A 12277-nucleotide genomic window follows, 5' to 3' on the forward strand; every position below is an offset into this window, starting at 1 on the left:
AGTACTCTGTCTGAGAAAGGTCGCTTCTGTAGTATGTGGAATGACTCAGCACAGGGATCTTGGCAGCTGTTCCTTCAGTTCTCTCCCCAGAACCACCAACCCGAGACCCTCCTCATGAGTCCCTAGTCCATTCTGCTCTACCTCTTCCAGAGCCCATGGTAAGTGGCTGCACAAATTTTTTTTGTGAGTTTACCCTTTAAGAGGCTCTCTGTGTTTCCAGTTGTTTCTCCTGGGAAGAAAGAAATCCCACTACTTTTATCAGTCAGGTATTATCTGGGTTCCTTTCCTGGTTCTAGTGCTGTATGCTGGGGAGCCCAGCTTGGGGTTTAGTCCCTGTACTCCTCAGGGGGCCCCCCTGGCTGCTGAAATATCCCTCTGGAACTTCAGCTGCCACTCACAGGAGCCCAGCCAGCCTTCTTGTGCCTCCTTTGCACGCCCTACCAGTCTGGTTGTGGTGAAGTGGTTTCTTCCACCTGTCCTTGGTTACAAGGCTTCTCTCCAGCTAGTGTTCAGTTAGTTATTCAGGATGATTTTTCTTTCCATTGTAGTTCCAGTTTGGTCCTGGGAGGAGGTCTGTGTAGCTTCTACTTACTCCTCCACCATCTTAAAAATCTCCAGTTTTTCTTATAACCAAATGGCACATATTTGTGAGCTAACTGTGAGTTACAAACTAGGGCCTCAAACCATGTTAGTTGGCTTTTAATGTCCTCAGACCATAAAGCAGGCTCTTTAGCAACAAAAGTCATCTTATTCAGAGGATTATTTCCACCTATCCTATGGAGTCTATATGGAAGAAGCAAATGAAATCAATTTGTAAATAAAAAGTAAGAAAAGCTTTGAAATTACCAGTGTACATGTAAATGCTAAAAAAGGTATAGAAAGTAAAAAAATCAATTGGAAAATTTCAATTGATCAAACTCTTTATTCATGCGTAATAATGAATTGGTAATACAAAAGCCATCTTTAAAGATAAAGGTGAATAGCAATTCCCTTGGTAGATAGTAAATTCTTGAAAAGACCAGGTGAAATTGCAACATTTCAATGTAATATTCAATCAGATAAAATTGAAAAATTTCATTACTGTTTTCTCCCAGGGACTGTTATCTTGTGGAGCCTGGGCCTGCTTTGATGAATTTAACAGAATTGATTTGGAAGTACTTTCTGTGGTTGCTCAACAAATTCTTACCATCCAAAGAGGTAATCAAGTAGTTTGTCTTTTCATTATGTGAAAAAAGTAGAAATATGGGATGTAATGAATGGCACAAGTCACAATTATGTGGAATTGCTAAGTCATTTCATTCTTGATTACCCACAGGTATTAATGCAGGTGCTGAGATACTAGAGTTTGAAGGAACTGAACTAAAACTTGACCCCACATGTGCTGTCTTTATAACAATGAACCCTGGGTATGCCGGGCGATCAGAACTGCCAGATAATCTTAAGGTACAGAAGGAGCAATTATATCGTCCATTTCCTTGCTATAATTTACAAAGTTAATATATAAAAAGAAAGAACATGCTATCCTTGAATTTTATGAAAAGTATTTGCTTTTAAGTGTTATATTTTAGAAAGCTTTTAGAAAATAATTTTTACAGCTGTGAATAGCTTTAGAAAATAAGTATGCAATCCAGGGCAATTTCCAAAACTTATGTTTAAAAGTTGTGGTAATTATAGAAAATTAGAAAATACAGGAAATAATGAAAAGGTACTAATTTTACTGCTTACTATATTGTATCCCCCAATTTTCAATGCCTTTTAAAATGTCAATTTTAAATGGAAAAGTCAGACAATTTTGTATACTGGGTGTTTTTTTCAAGAGTGCATTATAACATGAGCATTTTCCTATCTTTATAAATAAAATTCTATAAAGGTACTGAATTATAGCTTACTGGTGGATATTTGCATAGCTTTTAGGGTTTTTTGGGGGGTTTTGTTTTTTTTTTCCATTATGGATAATGTTGCAATGGCCAGTTTTTTACTTAAAGTCTTTTCTCTATTTTAAAATATTTCCTCAGGTAGAGTCATAGGACAAAGAGCTTTGTTGCTAAATTGTCTTCTAACACAGGTTGAAACATTTATATCCCATAGCATTTCTCAATTCTCATTAATACTCAGCACCATTTAAAAAAAAACACTTTGTCAATTAAATAGATGAGAATCTTCAGTTTTCTGGTGAATTGCATGTTTATGGCTAGTACATAGAGAACAATGTTGAAGAATAATGCAGTTGTAATTGCGGATCCAAACCCAAATCTTCTGACTCTCTATCCTACATTCCTTCTGCTATTCATGCACTTAGACTGACAGCTTCTCAAGAGTATATGACAGACTTTTTCTTTTCCACCAGAAACACTTTTGATACAACTATTGCTACCAAATATTTTTGTATTTTCATTCCATGTACTTTTGTAGGTTAGAAAAGATATTGTAGTACTTTGCTTTAGTGAAAGAAGGTATGATTAAAAAATAAGAACTGGTAATCCTTTTTTCATCTCTGAAGCATTTTGCAGCTTTTCAGTGTGACTCACATCTGGAAAGCTCTTTTTGTATCAGTTCTTTTATTCACTCACTTATGTTTTTCTTTTATTCAGTAAGATCAGTCTGAATACATAAATATTTGTAAAGACAAAAATCTGTGAGTAGTTAATCATAAAAAGCTGGGACCATTATCAGTTGAGTTTGTTAATACCCTATGTAGGCTTTTTCATGGTTTTATTTACTGTGCAGGTTGAAACAGTGTCTAAATATTCACCCTGCAATTCTTGGAGTAATGCATTTTCCTTAGGCTTTAGGCCAAAGGTTCTATCAGATTCTGATGGCTAATTTTTGTTCTTCCTATTATGCAGTCTTTTTGGTTAGAGCTGCTTCAAAACATCTGTTTTAAGTATATATGAAAATACCTAAAAATTTTGGAAAATATATCTTAGTCTGAAATGAAAGTATGTATTCCTTAAAAATTAAAAGCCTCCTGAGGCTCAGAGTGTTGGTACCAGTCTTCAGAGTCATCCCTGAAGCCTCCCTCTTCACCTGGAGATTCAGCCAGTTGCCAAAAACCAGGGATCCTATTTTAAAAAGTCTTATCATTCTTACCGCTCCTGCCCAGTCTCACGGTCACACCTTGCTTCCACTCCTCGTCATTCTTCTCTTACAAGTCCTATTGCAACAGCGTGCCTGTCACCAAGCTCTTCCCCACCGACGTTCACTGTAATGAATTTCCTATTCCAATGCTACCAATGTCATCTACCAGAAGAAATCTGTGTCATTTCCAGACTTAAAAAGCTCCTATGCTTCTTTTTGCCCACAGAATGAAGTTCAAATGTCTTCGCCTGATCTACAGGAGACTTGGCATTAGGACCAGTTACACCTGTACTTCCCTCTCCCTGCATGTTTGCCACACGGGGCGGGCCTCACGAGCCCTGAGGGTCCCATGCCTTTGTAAACACTTTGCCCTCTCTTGGGTGTCGGGTGAACCGCCGTTTTCCTGCCTGACAGATTCATACACACCCTCTAAGCTAGGCAGCGTCCTTTAAATGAACCACTGGATGTCCAGTTCAGACATGAGCTGGGTGAGGCGCCGGGACCTGGCAGAAAGTGCCTGGTGTTGGCAGACTGGGCTTCAACTGAGGTTCTCTAGGTATTTAATTAATTGTATGATTTGGGCTTAACCAGGTAACCCTTAATAACAAAGCCATGTTAGATACAAGATATACTTTGAAATGTTCTTAACTTGTTTGAAACTGCAGTTTCCATACCAGTTCTTCACCAAGCAAAATAAAGGGGAAAAAAACTGGAAATAAGACATGGGTAATAATTATTGGAAGTAAGTCAGTTTTCTATATTGTAAAGATGTTATTTTCTCATGGTATTTTTAATATTGTGGGACAAATGAGTATCATGTGATTCTTAGGTTTATAGCTGAATTTTTCCATTGTTCACATGTCCATGGGATCTTCTAGGACTCTTTTGTTAGGCTTCTCACTTGCAAATGCTGTGACTTGGGTGATGGATTCTGTTTCTCCTGTTGTCCTTCCTCCTCTCTGCCTGGATCTCTGGTGGCTGATTTTAAACAGACCCCACTGTTGGAGGGCTCTCACTTTGCCAAGGAGGTATCTTAGACAGGACTTAAAATGCCTCCAGCTTAGCTCTCTCTTGTTCATATTGTGTACATTTCATGCATCCTTTGTCCCAATGAACTCTGGGAATGAAGGCCACATTGATTCTGCTGCCACCGGTCACTTTTGCTTTCTCAGACATGAATGAGGCACCAGTCCATATCCTCCCAAATATGGGTATACTCACTCATAAGCTCTCACTGAACTTGGGGCAAGGGTGGGAGGGACTCACTGCATAATAGAGGCTCCCTTCGATGGCAATCTTTTCACAAATCCTCTTTCTTTACTTACTCTCTTAAATATTTTATGATCTACGAGTAAGTAAAAAGGTTCAAGAATTGTATACATTTCCTTTGTAAATTTTGCATATTCGGTAAATCAAAAGTACTTTGCTTACTGACATGTATCATACCATGAAAAAAGAACCCCTTTTTTGGCATTCTGTTACATCTAGATAAAACCTGTACAGTAGCATAATTCCTTAAATATGTTTCTACTTTAGAGAAGCTATATAGAAGAATCAGTGCTTAATAATCATTTCAGAATAGTTAAGTGTGAGAAGCCATGGTAATCTAGGCATATTCTAGCTCTTTCAATGTCATAAAGCCAATAACCTGATAGATAGCTTTAACCTGATAGGTATGTAACATCAGACACCCAATTAGTATAGAAGAAAAAAGTGAAGTGGATCCTGAATCCTCCATTTCACTCAATTAAAACTTGCTTATTCCTGAACAGGTCATTATATTTATGAAATTTATTTCCAATTCCTAAGAAAGAAATGGTAAGAAGTATTGCCTGAGATTTTTTTTTTAATACCCAGTATGCATTCTCTGGGAAGTATATAGACTTCATTATATGTCACCCTCCTTCTTCTACCAAATAAGACAGAAGCAGTAAAAGAACTATTCTTGAGCATTTGTTTCTGCTGAGGTAGACATGGAGGTAATGCTCACATTGATTGCATATATTACAATTTATTTGAGCCCTGGCATGTTATCTGGATTTGTAACCCCCTCTTTTTTTTAATACTCAAGAAAGCATGTCATTGGTTAAGTTAAAATCCAACTTAATTTTTTTAAACAGTACTAAGTTATTTTTAAACTTACTGTTATTACTAACAAATTATTTCTGATACATTCCAAATCAAACCATATCATATCAGTACGTCAAACACTTTGTTTGAAAACCATTGAATTAGAATATCCACCATGATAGCAGTTTGGGCCTAAATTTTTTTTTTTGATCAGATGCTTTTCTCTGTGATAAATAAAAATCAGTGTTAAAGCTTTGGTGGAGGATTTCTATTAGATGGAGCATCATGATATCCTCTTGAAACTTCTTTACCTTGCTCTTTTTTTCCCTCCTGGCCTGAGATATGTCTCTTTCATGATGTTCCACAGTCATATCGCTAATTGTGCTGAGAGAATGCGAATAAGAATGAATGACATACCCAGGGTGGTCAGAACGAAACCTACAACACACAGACCTGAATGTTGACCCCGGACTAGTAGCAATTTGTACTATTTTGGAAAGACTCATCTCACCCTAACCTAGCCATTGACTGACAGACCGGTTTGTTAATTCATTCATTGCCTCTTTTCTTCATTTAAAAAAAATAGTTGTTGAGAATCTACCCTTTAAAAATGGTACCATCTGTGTAGTAATTCTCTTGCATTCTTTTTTCTTCAAGTATGCAGAGGTTGGAACACGTGCTTACACTTCTCTGTTCTGAGGTATTTGTTCAAGCTACGTATCTTTAACATTTTATTATTTCCATTCTTCAATGACTACTTTATTGAAAAAATAATAGTACTATGTCTTCTAGCTAGTAATTAACATATGACATTGGAAGGATTTTGCTTGATGCAAATCTTTTATTTGTTCTCAATAATAGATCATCTGAGCAAGATGTTTTCATTTTCTATCTGCGTTGTGTTTTCGGTAATTCAACTAATTCCCAGAAGGTATTTACAAACTATCTGAATACAATTGCCATTCACTATCTGAGTACTATTGTCATTTTTCTAGAATATTGTTATTTTCCATCTTTAGTACAAGACTGTCATTTTAATGCATGAGCTACTGAAGTCCAGACACATACCAACATTCTAAACTTAAGTTTTCTTATTTATCCTTTAAAAATCTGTTCAGTTTTCACCCTGGCTGGTGTGGCTTAGTGGATTGAGTGATGGCCTATGAACAAAAAGGTTGCCAGTTCGATTCCCAGCCTGCGCACGTGCCTGGGTTGTGAGCCATTCAATCACATTGATTTTTCTCTCCCTCTTTCTCTTTCCTTTCCTCGTCTCTGAAAATAAATAAATAAAATCTTTAAAAAAAATCTACTCAGTTTTCTATTTAATTACTTTCACATGACATTTATTTGTCCCACAATAATTAAAATACCATGAGATCATCTTTACAATTTGGAAAATGTATTTATCTCTCATAATTATTATCCATGTCTTATTTTTAGTAACCCCCCCCCCCCCCCACCGCCCCCACCTATTTTGTTTGGTAAAGGACTGGTATGGTGACTGCAGACTCTACAAGGTTAAGATTATTTCAAAATAGATCATGTATCTCACAAAGCCTTGTTATTAGGGTTACCTGACTGACCTCAAAGGATACAATTAATTAAATACCGCCAGAGCCTCCCTTGAAGCTCAGCATCCCAACACCAGGCACTTTCTCCCCAGCCTGGATGAGAAGCCCAGGTTTCGCACATCGCTGCAGAGTCTGACGTTCTTTCCCTATAACATGGAGCTTCCCCAGAAGAATAGAACATGATTGATACTTTATATCTCATGTGAATTAATAGTTCACCAAAGATTTAAGTATGAAGAGAATTTAAAGTTCTTAAAACATAATTTAAGGAAAATATTTAGGTAAAAAGTTGATGAATTTATTATATAACAATAATAAGAAGCCAATTTTTTTTGCTTTAATTTTATTTTAATTTATTTTTTCAAATACATTTGTCTCTGCCTACCCCCCACCACTTTCCCTTGCCCCCTCCCTCCCTCCCTTCCTCCCTCAGCTCTTCCCCTTTGGTTTTGTCCATGAGTCCTCGCTATATGTTCCTTGACTTTCCCCTTCCCTTCCTTTTCCCCGCCCCGCCTCCCTCCTTCCCTCTTGTCTCTGTTGATTTCTTTTCCATTCAGTGTTGCTGGTCTTATTTTCCTTGCATCTTTGTATTGTTGGTTAGGTTCCGCTTATAGGTGAGATCATATGGTATTTGTCTTTCGCCCCCTGGCTTATTTCGCTTAGCATAATGCTCTCCAGTTCCTACATGCTGTCGCGAAGTTTAGTAGTTCTTTTTTTCTTTCTGCTGCGTAGTATTTCATTGTGTATATGTACCATAACTTTTTGATCCAGTCATCTACTGATGGGCATTTAGGTTGCTTCCAACACTTGGCTATTGTAAATTGTGCTGCTATGAACATTGGGGTGCATAGGTTCTTTTGTATAGGAGCCAATTTTTTAAATGAAGCGTTTTTACCTATATGACTTGGACATTGTAATAGAATAATATTGATGAAAAGCTGTAAAATTGTAACATGTTATAAAATAAAGAGCAGGGTTATCTTCATGATGGTCTTTTTAAAAGCACATGTTTTTCCACCCCCGCAAGGCCCTTTTCCGGACAGTAGCGATGATGGTGCCTGACTATGCCATGATTGCCGAAATCGTCCTGTACTCCTGTGGGTTTGTCACAGCTCGGCCACTGTCGGTAAAAATTGTGGCTACCTATCGCCTATGTTCAGAACAATTGTCATCGCAACATCACTATGACTATGGAATGAGAGCTGTGAAGTCAGTGCTTACTGCTGCAGGGAATCTAAAGGTAGGGAGCTCAGGCTGTTTCTCGCTCATACATTTCCTATTTGTAAACTTCAGGACCATGTGTCTTCACAGAGTTCTGCAAACTAGTTGGTTTCATCAACCAAAAATCATTCCATTATTGTACTAAAATTTGATTATTTATTTGCACATATGAAAAACAAAATATTATAGTTTGTAAAACCTGAGACATGTGATTCTTAGTGATTTGAGTTCTGTTCCATAAATTTAAATATATGAAACTAGGTGCTACCAAGGAATAAAATTCTTTGTTGCTGAGAAATATTTTGAAAGCTATTATTCTACATGAACATGTATAACTTTAAAAGAAATAATGCACAATTTAATAAGTATATACAAAAATCCCTAACCATTTTCACTTAATATAATTACACAATTGCAGCTAACTATAGACTAGTAGTAATAGCTTTGCAATATAATATTTGCATTTAAAAATGATATAAATCACAAATAGAGATTAAAAATCCAGATATTTTAAGACTTGGGTAACCTTTCATTGGTAGTATTTTGTGAAACTATGAAATATAACTATGCATTAGGTCTTTATGAAAGCAAGCAAGATAGGCTATAGTTAACAGGAAAATGCACAATATGACCTTGGAATTTATAAAATTTTCATATTCATGATTTGTAGAAGATAAATATTTTAAAATATATCTCACATGATTAAGAACAAGGGCATGCATTTTTATCTTCTATAATAATGTTATCAAGAATCCTGATATATAGTGGTGATATTCTACTTCACATTAGCCTAACATATCATTTTTTTTTTTGCAATAAACAAATGCAACTAGAAGCAACAATTTATTTTAACCTGGCATGTCATGATTACATTGTGGTCAGATAATGGGAAAGATAATGCATGTCCTAGTGTATGTCATCACTGACATCTTAACTATGGAATTGAGCTATGAAAGTTACACAGCAAATGAATCCTATCATTCTTTGTGCAAAACGAATTGACAATTGTTGAGTGTGTTGTCTTTAGTATTTTGAAGTTTGTTTCTATTGTATCAAGAAACAATGTAAATATTTGCTTTAAAATAATGGCTTTTCAGGGATTAAGAAGTACAAATAGGCAGTTACCGAATAGCCATGGGGAAGCAAAATACAGTATCAAAAATGGAGTAGCCAAAGAACCTACACATGACCCATGGACATGAGCAATGGTGTGGGGACTCCCTGAGGGAGTAGGGGGTGCTGGGCGGAGGGCAGCAGAGGGGGAAAAATTGGGACAGCTGTAATAGCATCATCATTAAAATATAATTAAAAAATAAAAGTAAAAAAAAAAAACAATAGCCTCTCAAATAACAGAATAAACTTTTGACACTTCCTAATTTGTGTGTGCTTAGATTGATGCAAAGACAAACTTTTTATGAGCAGGACTGGCTTTGGCATTGGGAGGCCAGGAGATTAAAAGACAGCTGAACTGGACTCCCAGGCATTACTCATTTTACAAGACTACAGTCAGGAAAGTAGGAACATGGAGTTTATTAGGGAGAAAGATTCTAGAGAAAATGAAGAGGGTTCTGGAAAATTAAAGGCAAGATGATAGGAGAAACTTTGGTGTGAGATAAGTATTGAAATTGGGATCAATAATTCTGAGTTCAGATTTTTGTGAGTTATGTGAACCTTATGGGGATGAGCAACAAGTTGAGTTCAACCAGAAAACACTGGATTTACCACAGGTGTTTTGGAATTTAATGTAAACTTTCTGAAACACCCGCTACTTAAGTGCCATAGCACCAACCAGCCGACCCCACCCGGGAGCACACTAACGCGCGCCTACACTGGCTCTCAGCCTGCATGCTGCTCCCACCCCTGCCCGCCACCCACTGTGTTCCTAGCTAGAGACTCAACTTGTTCATGAAACCTTCTGAAGCCAGTTGGAATGTTACTGTTATTGTGTCATTTAATTAAATGTAAACAAAGTGGATAATATATAAGCGCAAAAAAGGAGAGTTTTGTTTTTATGAAAACTAAGTTCATTGTTTAAGAAAGTTTCAGCAACATGAAATTCTAAAAAAAATGAATTAAGATTAAACATGGATAAGAATAGTATATGACTGAAAAAACGTTAAAAATTGATAAGGATGCTACGCTTAGATGGTCTAACAAGTATCCGAAGAGCTTGATCCCCTTTAAAAAACACAGCCAGAAAACCACAAATCTGGATGGAGCAGATGATGCATTATGGATGTGTTTTTTGCAAGAAAATTGGTGCCTAACTCCATACTCAGAGGAAAAACCTGGTCTTTCTCTCTGAAATAAAATATGGTCAAATAAGTGAATGTTTATGTTTCAAATTTAAATACATCTTTTATATATGATTGTCCACCTTTAATGATTACTTCTACTTACCCAACCCACTGCTGGTCTTGAACACATAGGACAATCAAGCTCTTAACCCAATACAGAGGCAATGGCTGCTGCTCCGCTCCACTGAATTCATGCCAGTAGCTTTTACTCAGGGCTCCTGTGAAGAGGTAATTAGTTAAACCTAGGTTTTCATAATTAACTAGTAAAGAATTCAACAAGAATAAAGGTCAGATTCTAAAATTAACAAGAATCCAACTAAACGAAAATAATTAAAAACAATACTTTTGCATGGGTTTAAACTGCCTCTTGGGCCTGTGTGCTTGTGTGTATGTGTATGTGTGAAAATGAGGGGGTGCAGTTTACCGGTGCTGATATTGTGAACATATTTTCTTTTAGCTGAAATATCCAAATGAAAATGAAGAAATTTTACTGCTTAGATCTATTATTGATGTCAATCTGCCAAAATTTTTGTCCCATGATTTACCACTCTTTGAGGTAAGAACATTTATTATTCCAAAGTATCAGAACTCTTATAATACTGTATTTATCAAATGTCCAAGTTCGCAACTCCCTGGGAGAAACGCCCACTGTAGAAAGCAGGGCTATGGCACAGAGGAGCACAGCTCATTGCATGTTCTATGTGAAGTGTGGTTAGCTAGCTTTGTTGCTTCAGATGGCTTTTAACAACTTGGGATTTTAAAATAGTACATTTTAAACTCCAGAATATCATGAGCACACAAAAGTTACACAACCCTTATGCTTGCTCATAAGTTACACTAGGATGCAGGGTCGCTGAAGGGAAGGAATCGGTCTGACATAGCACTGACTCCCTTGCACAGAATAGGTCCTTAGGAAATGTTTGTTAAATTAGTGAATGAGGTAATAAAAAGATAAGTCAGCTTAATTCCTTTAAAAGGGTGCAGTAGCTGTTAAGAAATCGTTTTTCAAGAGGGAGGGAAGGAGGGAGGGGGCCAGGGAAAGTGGTGGGGGGGTAGGCAGAGACAAATGTATTTGAAAAAATAAATTAAAATAAAATTTAAAAAATAAAAATAAAAACAAATAAATAAAATCTTAAAAAAATGAAAAAAATAGATAAGCTAAGAACAAGACTAAGCTTAATATTCTTATATTTTTAAGATTATATTATACTAATTAAGAAGAAGAATTAGAATGATGGTTGACATTTTCATATTATAATTTGATTTCATGCTTTTCCTTTTCCCCATCTCAGGCAGAAGAAATCAGGGATGGGGCTTGGGCTCCTGAGAAATGTTAGATGTTGCACGAACTTGTGGTGCCTGGAAGTACAGGCAGTAGGTCCCCGTGTGTAAGGACTGATGTCGTTATGACTGTCCTGAGTGGGGAACAGCGAGGCCCAGTGTTGCGGGTTCTCTATAGCAGCCCTGTTGCACCATTCAGAAAGGAACTTCCCTTAGTATTTAGAGCTGGCAGCGCAAATATTTTATAGGACAAAAGCTCAAGAAATAGGCACACATTTACTTCCTCAAGTTTCCCTTCAGTTTTTTTTTGGGGGGGGGGGGGTCGGGGGGGACTAGTACACTGTACACAGTTTCTAGGAGTAATTAAAGCTATGTTTATTTCTATAAAGTGGAAATATACCTCACTAGATGTAGTTTCGTACAGGTATGTATTCATTCAGTGAACGTATATTGAGCAATATTTCACAAATGAAGTTTAATTAGCATTTCCAATGGGGACAACTCCTTGTTGTGAGAGACTGTCCCTTATACCACAGTACATTAGGCATTTCTGCCCCACCCTCCCAGTGTCTATAGACCCCATTGTGACAACCAGAAGGACAACTCCACATATTTTCAATTCTACCTAGTGGGATTGAGAACCACTGAATACTAAATATGTTCTGGAGATAGCTGTTCCTCTCAAGGTTAACCATAAAAAATTCGAACAATTTGAGATTTTTTTAAATTTAGAAAACATGCATTTACTATGGACCAGAA

At 36.8% G+C, this 12277-nt stretch overlaps 1 protein-coding gene across 1 annotated transcript in view; it reads left to right on the forward strand.

The window, feature by feature from the left end:
- Positions 1-12277, forward strand: part of DNAH7 (dynein axonemal heavy chain 7) — a 225823-nt gene that overhangs the window by 86796 nt on the left and 126750 nt on the right. The window contains 4 exon segments of the mRNA XM_054566705.1: positions 1095-1197; positions 1316-1443; positions 7747-7959; positions 10695-10793. Of these exon segments, the coding sequence (XP_054422680.1) occupies positions 1095-1197; positions 1316-1443; positions 7747-7959; positions 10695-10793 (543 nt within the window).

Source organism: Pteronotus mesoamericanus, unplaced genomic scaffold, assembly GCF_021234165.1.
Source record: "Pteronotus mesoamericanus isolate MK-2021 breed Mesoamerican mustached bat unplaced genomic scaffold, CSHL_Meso_final contig_179, whole genome shotgun sequence".
Taxonomy (NCBI): domain Eukaryota; kingdom Metazoa; phylum Chordata; class Mammalia; order Chiroptera; family Mormoopidae; genus Pteronotus; species Pteronotus mesoamericanus.